Source organism: Arvicola amphibius, chromosome 7 (genome assembly GCF_903992535.2).
Source record: "Arvicola amphibius chromosome 7, mArvAmp1.2, whole genome shotgun sequence".
Taxonomy (NCBI): Eukaryota; Metazoa; Chordata; class Mammalia; order Rodentia; family Cricetidae; genus Arvicola; species Arvicola amphibius.
This window is the reverse complement of record NC_052053.1, coordinates 32,001,039-32,018,082: the sequence shown is the minus strand read 5'-3', so window position 1 is coordinate 32,018,082 and position 17,044 is coordinate 32,001,039. Positions and strand designations below refer to the sequence as shown.

Genomic DNA, 17,044 nt, shown 5'->3' with positions numbered 1-17,044 from the left:
TGCCCATGGCAGTGTTTGCATGTGGAACAAAGGCAATAAGAAAGATATTGCTCAACGGAACATGGTTACATTTAGATTGGAGGGATAAATTTGAGAGAGCCATTGGGTAACTAGATGATAACAAGATGATTATTTTCAGTAATAATTTGACCTGCATGAAATAGCCTGCATCTGAAGCAGTAAAATATTCTTCTTACAAGGTTGAAGTGCAAAATCTGCCATTTTTAACTTACATGGTCACTCTTAGATAGTTATATAAATATACCCAAGGATTCATTATCACCATTCTTCATGAGAATCTTCAAATATAGAAAAGCAAAAAAGTAACATCATAGTACTAATAGGTAAAAATACATCACAGATAATTTTACTTCAGAATTATAGTCAGTTTATTATTTTATAGATGTCCAATGAAAACCTGTTATTTTAAAAATAATACTGAAAAAAGGCTTCAGGCTATGTAGTTGAGACTAGTTATTGCTCAGTTTCCGTTAAGAAGGAAGGCATTGTTTACCTGTACATGCAGACACTCTGTTTCCACACCCTTCTATATTTGTAAAGTGACAAAGAGAAGCTTTAAGAGGAAATCCTGGCTCTCATCTTCTTTCTCTTTGCAATAAAGTAGACGGGAAAAGGGATAGCCAAGTGTTATGTTGTAATTTTTATAAAAGAGAGGTACTGGATATTACCAGAAAGATTACAGGGGGAACTTAAATATCTCAGTTAGGGTTTTTTTTTTTTTTTTTTTTTTTTTGCCATCTTGACACAAGCTAGGGTCATCAGGAAGAGAAACTTTAGATGAAAACCCGCCTTCATCTGATTGTCTGAAAGCAAGTCTGTAGGGTGTTTTCTTGATAAACGATGGATGTGGAAGGGCCCAGCCCACTATGGGCAGTGGCACCCTTAGGCAGGGCATGAGAAACAAACCAGCACGCAGCGCCCCTCCATCCTGTCTCCAGGTGCCTGCTGTGCATGCCTGCCCTGACTTCTGTCATTCAGCATTGTAGTCTGAAGTGTACCCTCTCCTCCCCACGTGGTTGTGGTCATAGTGCTTACCAGCAATAGAAACCAAATGAGGATACTAATATAGACTTGTGAAGTCATTCAAAAGCTGGGAAATAAGGAAGGGTCTTTTGGGGTGACATTTTTAAAAATGAAAGAAATAAGACTGCTTCAGTGATGGGTAAGAAGCTGGGATGAGACATGGGATTGGAAGCAGAAAAGTAGGAGTGATCCCCAGAAGAATTTAGAACACAATAAACAGCCTCGGCTTTCCATTCAAGTCATTCAGGGGAGGGGTTTTCATTCTCCTTATACTATTCTTCTATTGAAAAAAAAAAACACAAAAATAATTTGTAACGTCCTAAGCACAAAGTTTATGAATGTTTCCATGGAGAGTTTCCCTGATACTTTTGAGGAGTAGAAACCATTAATTCCCTGGTCTAAGGATACTGTACTGAGGCTTTTAAAAATATTTCCCAATTAGAGCTAATATTTGCTTATTGTACACAAAATAAAAATAAAATGTGTCCCTATTGCCATGCAATGGAATTGAGAGGACACTTGGTACCGTGTTCCTATACTTACACACATTAGTAATTACACAGCTGCTGGTGTACTGTTTTTATACTGACATATGGTCACACTTTTTAAATTAAGGTTATCTAGTTAGGTGTGTACTCCTTTAATCTCAGCACTTGAGAAGCAGAAACAGAAGGGCATCTGTGAATTCACAGCTAGCCACACAGTGGGTCCCAGACCAGTTGTGGTGTCATAGCAAGACACTGACTTGATTTGAATGGCTATCTATAAATAATAATTTGAGTATACAATGTTCTAAGCATTTATGAGAGCAGGGTTTTTTTTTCGAAAAACTGTTAAAATTTCTGTTACAGAAAATAAGAGTTAAGGCTTCACTGTTAATAAGTGGTGCTAACCAGCCTCTCAGTACTATAAGCCAACTCGACTTTAGCCTCATTGTTGTGAGTAGTTTTTTTCTTCCCCTACTAATGGTTCTGTGTGTTTGCAATTTACTGCACAGTCAGCTGAGCCAGCTCATCCCTGTTCCACTGGTGATCTCTACATTCATCTTCATGACAGGCCTCAACTGAGCTGGATAGACAGCTGGGCTTCTCTCCATCCGGATCCCCTCTCAACCGCAAGAGAGCTGGTTGAGGTTGTTGACAGCATAGTGGCATTCTAAAGCCCCAGAGTGGAAAGCATCAGCTTCTTGAGGTTCAGAAACACAGTGAGAGCAGTGTCACACCTGTCATGCTTCTCTGCAGATCACCAAGCCCGGGGAAATGGCAAAAAATATGCAGGGCCACTTGCAATCCTTCCTACCCATAGCTTAAGATTTCTATATGGCTCAAACATGGAAGTTGCTAAAATTTTATAGCCAAAAGTAATTGGCCTGGCTGTAAGTACTGTTCTGGCCATAGAGGGGACCCAGGCTAAGGTACTTGTTGCCTTGGCTGTGAAGAGTGCCAAAACTTTATGGGCCTATCCCAAGACCTTCAGGTTTGTGATGGATACCTTCCTATATGACTATCACATCATTCTTGTGTTATAAACTGTTATTTTATAATGTTTTTATTTTGTTTGTATGGGTATTTTGCCTACACATGTGTCTGTACACAACTTGGCATGCTTGGTGCCCAAAGAAACCAAAAGGGGGCATTGGATTCCCTCTAGAACTAGAGTCTCAGACCATCACCACCATGAGGGTGCTAGGAATTGGACCCTGCTCCTCTGCAAGAGCAGCCAGTGTTAACAGCTGAGCCACACAGGTTGTGGACTTTTATACTTTCTGCTCTGAAAAAGGAGAACATCTAGAATTTGAGAACTTTGATTATCAAACAAGGAAAGAGGCATTATTGAGAATATTCTGGTCCAAGTGATTAACAAAATATAGTTATGATAATGGTTGTATGGGGAAGCCATGCCTAGCAGAGCATTTTGGGTCTCTTACAGAGGTTGTATCAAAAAGATGTTTTAGAAGTGATCACCCAGTCATAATAAGAACCAAATGGAAATAATAACTAGTATAAAATGAGTTAATATGCTTCAGAGTTTCCTTTCAAAATGAGAAAAATGGGATGCTTATAAATAAAAATGCATGACTTGAATAAATATGTGAACATTGACTGGGGCTGGATAGGTGCAATGAAGGGTGCATTTATATAATTGATATTTTATGAAAAGATAATTAGAGAAAATGCTATCTAGGATTACTCTAACAAACATAATTTAACAAAGAGCATAAAGGTTGTGGTTATTTTGTTTATTATTCAATCAAATGATAATTATGTTGTAGTCATTTAGATACAGCTCTCTATGGTGCTAATATTGTGTTTTATTCCAGTAAAATCCGTTGTTGTACATATACTGTTTGAGATGTAAGCACAGAGGATTGTTAAGTGAAATCTACTATCAGTTTGATAACTGAAGCATTCAGTCTTGCCAATGAAGGATGGGAGTAGACTTCTTATTTACAAATATTTTATGAACTAACTTTAAAATCATATTATAAAAAGTTTAGTGATGATTTAATTATATCATGTATCAAACAATTTCCATATTTTACTTAACATACAGTCTGTTCCTGATAATTGAAGCATCATTGACTTTTAATTCTGTGCTACTGTGTATATCCACAGAGCACAGATCAATTTGTTATCGATAAAGATGCATCGATAAAGAATATCATCACACAAAAGCCAATTCATTATGTTTAATGTTAAGTTTGTGTGACAGTATTCCAGTGACCTATGGCATTTGAGGTCATTCAGAAAGATTTTGGAAGAATATCTATTTAGTACTTTTTTTTTTACATCATCAACTTTTTTTTTAGTTTTTTTTATTCCCCATCCCCCCATCCCACCCCACCCCCAAGCTCCCATTTTTTGTCCGGCAATCTTGTCTACTTCCGATATCCAGGAGGATAACTATATGTTTTTCTTTGGATTCACCTTCTTATATATCTTCTCTAGGATTTTTTTTACGAATTATAGGCTCGATGTCCTTTATTTATGGCTACATCGAGTCTATTTAGTACTTTTATGATGTCATATTATCTGATCTTTAATCTTCATAGTCTTTTGAGTTTGACTTTTGACTTTTTAATACATTTAGTAATGTATAATAATTTTATTCTTATATTGACAAGAACATCAGTAAAAACAGATTGAAAAGTGAAGTCTACTGTATTAATAGTACCTTGTTCAAATATAAGCTCAATTGTTATATTGTTTCATTCAGTTTTTAGTTCCCTTATTAATACAACTAATGTGTTACTTAATAAAAGTGAGAGTTCCCAAAAAGTCTTCATAGTCTTCATAGAAGCCTTATATTCTCTACAAAAGTTATCACTCGGGAGTTGTAAAATCCTTAAGGGTAAATCTAGACCACGAAAGAATGCTTCTTAGCTTTTATCAACATGCATACATTCATTGGCTTCTTTTCTAAAACCTCTCATTTTAGACTTGTGATGCTAAAATGTATCATAAGCTTAAATAATAAACAGAATATAAAATTGTGTACTAGAATATATACAATCATCAGGAAATAATTAATATGGGAAGCATGAATCAGGAAGGACAGAGTGAGTCTAGGCCCCTGCTCAGTGTGAGGATAGCCCTGTGAAAAGGGAGTCGGGAGCAGATTGACGCTGCTGGTCTGCAGATAGGAGGAATCAGTGAATTCATTGCAAACTAAAGCGTGCCTGTGGTTTACATTGTAGTTTTGGCAAAAAGTGACATCTTAAATTCTGAATGTTAGAAGACACCAGGGCAGCAAAGAAAATGAAGCCACTGAAATTCAGTTCTCTCAAAGCCAATTGTCAGAAACTGATTTACTATTGAAAGGAGGCTGAAAACATGGAAAACATTGGCAGAGTTGTAATAGCTCTCTCCCTTAGAGCACACATGTACATAAACTCACACATTTGATTTTCATCATTGCAGAACTTTCTGTGAAGTAAATACAGATTAACCTGAAGCATTAAAAAAAATGAATCTTAGATCCCAAACACTAGGGGCAAGGTGGTAGCTTGAATATCATAGTCATTTCTGTTTTAGCATGTTTTACTAGAATGTCATGAAGCCACATAAACAAGATGGGTCTCCAAGGGAAAAGAGGAAAGGATATTGTGGAATATTGGCTTTTTGAAGCATAGTAATATTAAAATGCTAGTTTGGGAAACAGGAGAAAGTGTTCAGTTTTTATACTGCAGGTTATAAAAAAGAAAGTGTGGCTGCACCTCGGATGATGGGTCTCTAAGAGATAAGACTACCAGAATCCTGGAAGCAAGGAGAGCACATTGAGTAATTTGTGAGAGGAGGCAGTGTTGTATAGGCTTCAGTAGTTTGAGAAACAAGACCTTACGTCCTTTCCTGGGATTGCTTCATGCAGTTAAGGAATGTCTGAAGAGCCCAAATTATACACTTCTATTTTAGTAAATAATTCTAGGTTAATTATTAACATGTATGTAGTTATATGTGCAGGAACATTTCTTGAATTTGTTTATGGTTATGACAGTTTTGGAGGAATGGAAGTAATTAAATTAACTCATCAATTCCCCAAAAATCCATCCCAATCATTAAAAGTAATGTTTTGGGAAAATATTTAATGTCATACAAAAGTGTCCAAGTGGAGGGGGGAATACAAACTAGTAATGACTTAGTACTCAAAAGTAGAGACGCTGGGGAGGTGGCTCATCTCTTCAGAGCACTTTTTGTTTGTTTCTTTCTTTGTTTGTTTCTTTTCTTTTTTGTTTTTGGTTTTGTTTCTTTTGGTTTTTTGAGACAGGGTTTCTCGTATAGCTGTGGAGCCTGTCCTAGAACTCACTCTGTAGACTAGGATGGCCTCAAACTCACAGAGATCCACCTGCCTCTGCCTCCTGAGCGCCTCCACCACCCGGCTCACTTAGGACTCCTGTGGAGAACACAGATACGGTTCCTAGCGCATACATGGCGGCTAACAGCTGTCTCTAACTCCAGTTCAGGCATACGCTTTTGCCTCTGCAGACGTTATACACATGTGGCATACATACATGCAAAACACTTTCACAGAGAGGTATCGTATGAGCGGGGGGGGTGGGGTAGACAACATCGTGATGGGGAAACCCATAGAGACCTGACCTGAGCTTGTGGGAGCTCAGGGACTCTGGACTCACAGCTAGAGAGCCTGCATTGAACCCACCTAAGCCCTCTGAATCGGGATGACAGTTGTGTTGCTTGCTCTTTAGTGGGGCACCTAGCAGTGGGACCAGGACCTGTTCCTGATGCATGAGCTGGCTCTTTGGAACATATTCCCTTTGCCGGGATGCTGTGTTCAGCCTTGATGCAGTGGGGAGGAGGTTGGTCCTGCCTCAACTTGTTGTGCCATTGGTTCCCTTGGGAGACCTTACCCCATTTTAAGTGGAAATAGAGGAGGACTATGGGGGGTGGGGGAGACAAGTAGGAATAAGGTGAGGGAGGAGAGGAGGAAGAGGAAACTGTGGCTGGTATGTAAATAGTTTTAAGTAACAATATATTTTTTTAAAAATCCGAACAAAATAATAATAAAAGTTTATAAGAGGACATGAAGTTGGGATCCTGGAGTAAATTGGAACAGGGAGGGAGGATTAGATATGATAAAGAAACATTATATACATGTATAAATTTTTAAAGAATAAAATATTTTAAAAACATAAACAAAGAAGTAAATTTGAAATATATAAGCATAAATGTATACATATAAAGTTTTCAAGAAAAAGAAAACAAGTTATATTTATACTATGTTGTTTCTTTTCAAATAGCACCTTGTAACTTAATAAAAGAATTAGGAGAGTATATTACAATATAAGGTTTTATGAAATCTTGTCTATAAAACAGCTCTCATCCCTTCAATAATACAAAGAAAATTTCCCTTATATTTGGAAATGTATTTTTATTCCTTCTACTGTTTCCTTAAAAAAAATCTTTGAAAACTTTAGAAAGAAAAAAGACTAAAAACAATTTTTTTCAAAAAAGCAAAACCGAATTTTACATATGATTTTGACAGCAAAGAGCAAAAAAGTAATCAGATACATCTAAAAGTTTATTTTTAAATTACGTGACTTTTCAACTTTCAACATTAAATTTACAGTTTACATATTTACCTATATTTCAGGCTACATTATTGGAATTCTGAAGTCATGAAAACGCCAGAGGAACCAACCTGCAACACCTTGGATTCACATTGGAAAATAAAGAGAAAGCTTAAAGAATGTGGTCTATAAAGGCAGGAGACACCTGGAGACAGTAGCCGGCTGGTAGTGCCAGAGCAGACCCATCTCTTGACAGTCGAAGTCATTTTAGTCCAGTATCGAGGTTCAAGAAAAAAAAAAAATGTACAACTAAAAACTTTTAGCCCCTTCCTCCTCTGCTTCAGACAGGTACCAGCGTAGGCAAACTATGATTTTCCCTGGTTGAGAGTATTTGTTTTTGTCCATGTAGATCATGCCTAGGAATGAAATATTTTTTTATTTAATGTAGATTATAATGGGAAACATTTTCACGATGGCAGATTTCAAGGACTTGGTTCCAAACTGAGCCGAAGCTTCCCGATGTGTTTTGTAGTCCAGGAAAACTGTGCTGTGCTGGCCCAGTTCTGAAGGCCACCATGCTCTGTACTAGAAGGATATCGTCGCATTGCTGATGTCTTCGGAGTGCCCCAAGCAGACTCAGAAAATGAATGGAGGCAAAGAGTGTGCCGGAGGAGACAAGGAAGGAGGTCCTCCAGCTATCCAGGTTCCTGTGGGTTGGCAGCGGCGCGTAGACCACAGCGGCGTGCTTTACGTCAGGTGAGCCTCGCGATCTCTGTCACCTCCGCGTGTGCAGTAAAAGACTGATCTCTGAGGGAACAAAATATTGTGACTGACAGCACCTAACATAAGCTTGAATAAATGACCTCTGTGCTGGAAATGCACAAGTATTTTTATTCTGTGCTGCTTAGCAATGTAAATTCCTTAGATTACTGAAGAGAATCTTTATGCATTACGTGTGTCTGTGTAAAGTTGTCTCTCTGCTTCTCTGTCATAAGGATAAAGAAAATACCAAGCTTTCTAAAAGAAACATAGAAACAAGAATACCATAGGAAATGTAAACTACTAGAAATAGGCCCAATATCTCTCCATATAGTAAATAAATTAAATAATTGACCCCCACATTCTTTGCTTCGTAGTTTCTAATAAATAATGAAAGATTGGATACATAAACCTTTGAGATACAATTTAAGAACAGAAATTTTTCAAAGACACATCACATCATTATTTTCATGGTATTACTTTCAGTGTGACTTTTGTAACCTATCTTCAACAGAATTCTTCAGTTCTACAAAAATATACATAATTGGTGGTGCATACCTGTAAACTCAGCATTTAGGAGTTAGAGGTAGGAACACCCAGGGTTCAAAGCAGGCTTTAGCTACATAGTCAGTCAAGCCAGTCTGGGATTCAAGAAGCCCTGCCCTTAGGGGAAAAAGCCTAAAAAGACATGAATGGGATATTCTTTGCTATGTGAGCATAAAGAATTAGATGCCAGAACTCAAGAAGTCAGCTGGGTTTGTTTGGTTTGGGTAAGATGTTTTTGAGTTAACTTTAATTCCAATTGAAATTACATTGTCATGTATATCTCTTTTTTCTGAAATTTTAAAGGATTGCTTTGCTAATTGTAGTGAAGGAATAATAGAGAATGTGAAGTTCAGCATGTGGAAATAAGAAACACAAGTACTCATAACTAATCTTCTCAATGTATTCCTGCTGCCAATGTTGTCCATAGATTGTCAGAAACACTTTGTCATTAATACAACACTGCACATTATCCGTGACAGGTTTCTGTTTATGGCTGTTAAAGATTATAAAGAAAAAATGAATATTCAGCCTGGACCAAGTGAGTCCAAAGTCTTGATAACTACTTATGAAATCACATTGCTGTGAGCAAAAGTCAGGTCAAGTCTAAGAGTCAAAAACGAGGTTAAGGTTTAAGAAACCACAGTTACCTTGTTCATGAGTTTCCAAGTCTCCCTAGTCATGAATGTCTGATAATTAAATCTGAACAAATTAAATCTGAACATCAAGAATTCTTAGAGGAACTTCCCAGATAAGGTAAAATTAAAATGCTTTCCCATTCAGTCAAGCCAGCATAGATCTGACCTGTCCGGCTAGGACCAGTTGAATCTCTCTGGAGCGTCTGTGGGAAGTCATGCCGCTCTCCTCTGCCCCTTTCACTCTGCAGCTTGGGGATTAGTTTAGCCTCCAGCTGTCCCTGCCCCCTGGCACAGAGGTACAGAGTAAGTTTTCCACCCTTTTCCAATCCTTTAAGCTCTATCTATGATTTAAGACATAATTATTTTTATGATAATTATTACTCCCAAAAGTTAATTAAATAGCTGTAACTGAAGGGAATACCCTAACTGGTGGTAGGAAGTATTTTTAAAATATCAGAAGCATTCTTAATAGAATTTCGGAATTCTTCACTTTGGGCTAAATTTACAAGTATATCCCTCCAGACTGCCATCCATACACTTTCTTTTAAGTAAAATATTGAGCAGTTTCTTTTTACTAAATTTACTAATCCTTCATGGAAAAAAATCAATATGATATATTTTAGTGACACTTTCACTAAACTTATCAAAACTTTAAAGCCATTACTGCCCCTGTGTGCTCTGGTGAAACTCCAATCTATAATGTGGAAATTACTGTTCTTTCACATAATCTGAAAGACCTGACGAAGTTGAGGATGTTTGCAGGCTTCGTTTTGTGCCCAAGTCACTTGTGTCATTTCCCATGAACACTGACCTGCAGGTTAACCTAGCCTGATTCAAGTGCTTCCTGTGTTTCCGTGGAGGCGGACTAGACTCCATCCAAGAGTGATCCTTCGCACAGGAAACGGGATATTGTTCTGGATGAATCTGACCAGAAAGATTAAGGGAGGGTTTTTCTAAATAGTCGCAAATAAAACTAATCTCAAAGCATATGTAAAATTCAAAGCAGAGTATGCATTTATGTTGTAAAAATCAACCTATTAATAATAAAATGTCCTAAGATGCAAATTCTGTTTTTAATCAATTCCCTAATGTAAGTAAGCAGTACAGACTTATCCTTTCGTCTGACTTAATATCTCCTATGTAGACCTGAAACTGATCCATGCCTACTTATTTGAGTGACTCCAGAGCCTGGGCCTATGACCTACACAGCTCTAAATTTATGACTATCTAATACTCCATTTCTTCCAAAGTTCACCTTCTTCTGTCAGGCCTGCCTAGTACCTCCCTCCGTTTCTGTGCAGTCTTTCTGTTGGGTAGAATTTGAAGTAGATTGCACTTCTTCACACACTGAGGGGCTGGGATGACACCGGCATGGAGGCTCTTCCTTCTCACAGAACCAAGCAGTAGACCTGGGGGAAGTGGCGCCCCCTTGTTTTCTGTCCTTTATAACTTTCTGCTTGGAACCTCTCATGTTGCAGTTTCACTTCCTCCCCACGGAGCTGAAAGCAGACCCGAGGGTTCAAATACATAGCATTGCTTCACATAATTTTTGTTGTTTCTTTCTCTTTTTTTTTCAAGACAGGTTTTCTCTGTGTAGCCCTGGCTGTCCTGGAATTCACACTGGAGACCAGGCTGGCCTCAAACTCATAGACTGCCTCTGCCTCTGCCTCTGCCTCTGCCTCCCGGGTGCTGGGACTAAAGGCGTGCACCACCACTACCCAGCATACTTGATGTATTTTCTTCTTTCTTTCTTACCTGTTTATGTCCTTTCTTAAGAATAGAATCCCATCTTTGATCTATTCCTGGTTTTCAAGATGCTTTCTTTCATCTTCTATGAATATATGTATTTTTCTGAGAAATATTTCTGTTCCAAAGAAAGCGATAGTGTTAAAGTCTGTAATTTAGTAGCTAACATAATATTGGCAAAGAAAATGTTTTTCTTTAGAAGGAAAATATTATCTTGTGAAGGGACAATAAGTTTATAAACTGTACTTTTTATAGTATGTGTCATCAAAATTATTTCCTGACTTTTTTTAAACTATTTTTACAGTCCCAGTGGGTCTTTGTTGTCTTGCTTGGAGCAGGTTAAAGCATACCTGCTTACTGACGGAACATGCAAGTGTGGCTTGGAATGTCCCCTTATCCTTCCCAAGGTAACCATCACAGTTGAGCGTAGCAGTGTTTTGCGTTGGGTTGTGGTTTTGGCTTTTGTTTGGTTGTAGATATTTTATATCTTTGCTTTTCTCATGTGGTGCCTTACTTTAATTTATTGTAATTATTTTATTGAACATTGGAATGCTTAAAGATTTAAAGAAATGATTTTCATTTTCAAGGGTGACATAGTGACTGCTTCATCGTGCCTTTGTTTATAGTGTAGCACACTCATTCGCTGCTGTGGCTGCTCAACTCTGACATTGTTCTTAGCACTGGTATCCGTAAGTCTGCCACAGATACTCTTAAAATCACAGAGTTCATCTCTAGTAGAAAAATAGGGAGTCGCCTTACTGCTTTACAAAGTAAAAACAAAGTTATTTAAAAGGGTGAATATTTCATATGAAAATAGATAATTATTCTCTGAAATGTATACTAATTTTTAAACTAAAAACGAATAAACACCTTTTTCTTTTTTATATGTTACCATATTTTAACTATTGGGTGGCCTTATCCAGCCTTGGTGGGAGAAGAGATGTCTGGTCTTGCTGCAGTTTGATGTGCCAGGGCTGACCGGTATACATAGGAGGGGGAGGAGTGGATGAGGGAGGGCTAGGGAAGGGCAAGCTTTGATCAGACTGGGGAAATTAATTAATTAATTAAAATAAATAAATTTGGGGGGATTTATATGGTAAATAAGAATTTTTGACATTTGGTATATTTTTAGATCACTGAGGCAGAAATATTAATATAGCAATAAAAATAAGCAACAGGGAAAGTAAGCATGTAGGGATGTTGTGAAAATCAGGCTATAGGATGCTGTGGCTTTTCATGTTTTTCACTGTGTGCACCATTTGTTTCTGTGCTGTTATGCCATCAGGACGTGTCAAAATCAGAGATGTTATCAGATATTATACCCTTCCCTGTGTTTAATTAGCTTAGCTGTCAGAAAATGTGTATAATTTTCATTGTCTCAAAAATATTATTTGGTCAGAAATATCTTTGAATTATGTAAAGTTATTTTTCTTCCATTTCAAACCTCAAAGGTTTAATTCCTATTCATAGCTTAATCTAGGTACAGCATTTTTCTCATAAAAAAAAAGGAGTTTTTTTATGAAATATTCTCGTGGACCTACTATAAGCAGATGCTGTGGTTTTTTCCAGGTGTTTAATTTTGATCCTGGAGCTGCTGTGAAGCAGAGAACTGCAGAAGATGTTAAAGCGGATGAAGATGTCACAAAGCTTTGCATCCACAAGAGGAAGATCATCGCGGTGGCCACACTCCATAAAAGCATGGAGGCCCCACACCCTTCTCTGGTGCTCACCAGCCCTGGAGGAGGAACAAGTATGTCACATGGCTGTAGGGTTAGACGATCTCTCTGACTCACTTCGCCAGGGATTTCCCAGGCCATAGTTTGAACATCCACAGCTTTGTGTGTTCTGTCATTTTATCTGAAAAATTACTGTAGATCTATTTCTCAAATTTTCTTATAGCATGCAGTAACACAATCAAAATCAATTCTAATCAGCAAATTCAAATTCTATTTAAGTGCCTACAGACAAGCTAACAGGGAAAAAGGCTATATTGTTTCATAAGAAAACATCCACTTACATAGGACTAGATATCAATGGATAAGATCAAGCCCCAAATATAGCTTAGCAATATTATTAGAAGTTTTTTATCTTTCTATATTTTACTTTATTATTAACCCTTAGAAGTTTGTTTGTTTTATAATGAAAGACAGAAAGCAAGTGGATCCAGAAGGAAGGGAGGAACTAGGAGGAGCAGAGCTGTGGGAAACTGTAGTCAGGTTATATCATTTGAGAAAGTCCATTTTCAATCACAAGTAAATAAAAGGAAATTAGCCATGTTAATTACTTAGTCACAATATCTGTTTATTAAGCACCTACCCAAGTACAAATCACTTGGCCCAGAAATTTTTATGATATACTCCTAACACAAATGCATGCACACATTCCTTTTTAAGTAAAAATTTTAGTTCAGTTGCTTATTGAAGTGTGTCCGTGTATGCATGTGACTAGATGGTCACAGTGTAGACATGAAGATCAGAGGACAACATGCAGAAGCAGGCTCTCTCATGGGTCAGACCCAGGTCTTCAGGCCTGGTGGCAGGGGCCTTTACCCACTGAGCTGCCTCACTAGCCCGGACACTGGGACAAATTGCAAAGTCACAGGAAAGTGCCAGGGAGTTTGTTGAATTCCCATCTGCTGTTAAGTTTGATTGCCCACGTTGGACATAAATATTTTTCCTAACATCAAATGTTCCCTGATGAGGAAGGATATAATGTCAAATGAATCTAGAAATAAAGGACATTCCCCTATGCCACCACAATCCACTGATACTGGTGAAATTCCATGAGCTATCATGTAGTCTGTGTTAAAGTTCCTTTTACTCTCCTACTAATATCCCTTCTAGCTTCTTTAAAAGTTCATTCCTTTTTTAGAATCTAAAATATAATCAGTGATTCTACACTATAATAAGCTTTTACTTATCTTTAATCTTCAGTTCCCCAGTGTGTGCCAATCTTTCATGACACGACATCTTAAGGCACAAAGGCTAGCTTCGCAGAGTGTTCCTCCATCTGGATTTCTTAATTGCTTCCTCGCGTTTCATTTATGCTCAGTTTGGTAGGAATGATGTTATATCTTCATCTCAGCTAATCCTGTGTTGATAACATTAAATTCGATTACTTGCTTAAGATTGGGTCCATTCCAGTTTTCCACTGTTAAGGTATTTTTCCCTTAATGATAGTTTGTACTCTATGGGATGACTTGAAGCTGAGGAACTTCTGCTCATAGCACTGATGTGAACTCCCTTCAAAACAGCGCAGCCTGTCTAACATTCAAACAGTAACTCTAAATGGATGCAGCTGGGCTCCCAAGTGTTTGCTTAATGGACAGTTGATTCTGTTTCACAAAATTCTGAAAAATGTCATCATAATGTATGTAACCTATAATAATTGTCCTAGACTTAGTGGCAGAACTCAAAGACTAGGACTCAGAATCAGAACCCGCTTTGAAAAATAATGTAGACGTGAAAATAATTGAAACTTTATTCCCCAGCACAAGTGTACCATAATTATTGGATGATGCAGAAAATAACCTGAGTTGAGTAGGTGACTAAGTAATAATAAATGAACTGGGGCTAAACCATTGAGAGCCCTGAATACAAGAACATAAGCCCATGATACACATAATTGAAAGGACTGAGGGCAAGAGTGCAGAGGAAGAGAAATTGGCCTGTAGTTGTTGTTGGCACAGAGCTGCTGTCACTAACTCTAAACAAGGAGTAATCAAAAGAGCTGCTCCACTGGGGTAGGTGAGGAAAAAAAAACCTTTCAGGGAACTTATTTCTCAACAAGGCTAGTTTTTAAAATACAAATTGTCTTCAACGTTGTACAGGTATATTTGACAGTAACAAATTATTTAAAATTCACCGTTGCTCTCCCACTTTAGTGTGGCTATTATCACTTTGCAAGTATATGGCACATGTGTTGCATATGTTCTATTTTTTAAGATTTATTTAGTTCATATGTGTTTACCTCCATGTACGTATGTGCTCAAATAAGGATGTCTGATCTCCCGGAACTGGAGTTACAGGTGGTTGTGAGTTGCTATGTGGTTGCTAGGAAGCCAACCCAGTCCTCTGTAAGAATAGCAAGTGTTGTTAACCACTGGGCCATCTCCAGCGCACACTGCGCTTAGCTGTGCCGATCCTGTATGCCTTATATCACAGTGTACTCCATTCCCCCACAGTCTGCACTGTTGCTCTACAGGCCCAGCAGAGTCTGGATCTAGGTCTTTTTTTTGCTGTACCTCTCCATGCAAGTTTAGTTCTTGAGATTAAAGATACAATGAGAAGTATGCCCCATCTCCCTTTAGCATGGTGTGTGTTATTGAATTAAGTGGACTGCTTTACCAGCTACAGACTGTTATCATAAACTGAGGTTTAAGTAATTAAACACCTCAGACTTAGTGAGGCAGTTTTCACCGCCCTCTAGCATAAATATCAGCTTAGTTTCCCATATGCTCTTTCTAATGTCCTACTTGACTACACTCGGCAGTGCCTGACCATTGCCAAGCTTTCACCCTAGCTGACTGCCCTTAGCCCCTGTCACTCAGTGTCAGCCTGGCTCTTGTTGTCTACTTAACATTCCTGCTGTTTTAAAGATAGTAACATTTATCCTCAGGGATAGAAGAAATTCTTTCTAAATCATAGCTTTTGTATAAATTCTGTTAGCTGAATATTTTAAAATATCACTACTGTCGTATCTGAATCATGGAACTATAGATAATTATATAAATATATTGGTAACTAGAAAATATGCAGACGGGTGACTCACTACTATATAAAATATAGCCCATGATCTTGGTACCACATTAACCCTATTCTCACTATATACCAAGTACAATGTTCTGATATCTTAACTTGTGATTTCTTTTATTAAAAACCTTTAATAATTCCCTCTTTAACAAGAAAACTATCCTCAGTTCCATATATCTTCTGTCCTCTGTCAAGTTGTTGAGTCCAAACATTATTACTCTTTCAAAGAACATCTACCGTGCTATAATCAGAAAGTCTACGTATTCCAAGGGGGAAGGGGACACATGTTCACTTCTCTCTTTGTCCTGTCATCTGTGTACCCCAAGTTGAGAAATGCTGTCTTAGAAGTTAGTATATGATTTGACCTGTATACTCTCTTGCACATAGTAGAAGTTGGTTCATTTTAAGTGTGTAATTATCCCTTTAAGTATATCTCTGATTGCAAATGAATCAAAGTATAATTGCTAATATGCTTTTAAGTCTCAAAATAGATATGGCAAATACGTACTATGATTGGTGCCACTTTCATCGCCTTTGCCTTAATAGACTTTCTGGCATGTTCTCATAGAGTACAGCTATAGCAGCATTCTTTGCAACACCGCTCTCTAAGCAGCCAGCACAAATTAATGGGAATTAGCACAGGAGAATATTATTAGGCATTTTTGTTTTAGAAGGTGCAACTTTATATAATACATAACTCTCCTTTGGGCCTTAAAAAAATTAAACCTAGAATTCTGACATGATAGGCTAAAAATTCTGTATGATAAACCAGCTTCCTTTTGTTGCCCATATTCTGTCTGATCTCCAAAGGAACTGAAGGGATTCCAGAAGGATGGAGAAGTAAACTGATGCAGAAAGGGAATACTCAATTGCAGCCCAGTGCTGAAGAGTCTAACACCCCAACTAAATTTTAGATGAGAAGTCTGTCCTTATATAAAAGGATTTTACCTAAGTTGGCAGACTAAAACTATCTTTACAATAAGAACCAATTAAGAAATTGTGTTATACAGTATTTTGGAGATGATAGGAAGCTAAGTATGATTATATCACTACATATATTATTGCTATCTTGCCGTTAGAGAGAACTGGAACTTCATTCACTCAAATCACAGAAATTAAGAGCTTACTCTTACAGTCACAATTTGGGGATAAGGAACTATTACCATAGCATCTGGGGAGGTTTCAGTCAAGTAATTGAAACAGTAACAGAGTAACGCATTGTCTTGTAGAAATAGCAATTTATTTAAGTAACATAAGAAAAAGTGCCACAGAGATTACAACTTTCCATTATGACTGTTCTTAAAATTTGCAAATTCAGTAAAACAGTAACAGCGTCATCACCATCTGGGCTGTCAGTTTTGATTTTGCTAATTCTAAATATTAAAATGGCTAATGTGAGTCTGTGCTGACTGTTATGTCCATGCTTTCTTAAGAAACATGGAGTAAACAAGTGTAACAGTTATCAAGAACCTTCTGTGAACTAGTGGTGAATCGTGTTCTTTGTTTAAAGTTTAATATAGCTTATAGAAGTGTTTTAG

The 17,044-nt window shown here is 37.5% G+C and overlaps 1 protein-coding gene across 5 annotated transcripts in view; it reads left to right on the top strand.

Annotated features, from left to right (window-relative positions):
- The window catches only part of Mbd5 (methyl-CpG binding domain protein 5), a 162,336-nt gene that overhangs the window by 88,337 nt on the left and 56,955 nt on the right, over nt 1-17,044 (top strand). For 3 of the 5 annotated variants that reach the window (XR_005286101.1, XM_042055416.1, XM_038335676.1), the window contains 3 exons: nt 7,153-7,825; nt 11,060-11,162; nt 12,325-12,505. Coding sequence is in view for 4 of the 5 variants with exons in the window: in XM_042055416.1 (XP_041911350.1) it covers nt 7,680-7,825; nt 11,060-11,162; nt 12,325-12,505 (430 nt within the window). In the remaining variant the exon portion in view is untranslated. The remainder of the gene's footprint in view (nt 1-7,152; nt 7,826-11,059; nt 11,163-12,324; nt 12,506-17,044) is intronic. The other 2 variants (XM_038335675.1, XM_038335674.1) reach the window with 2 other exon arrangements.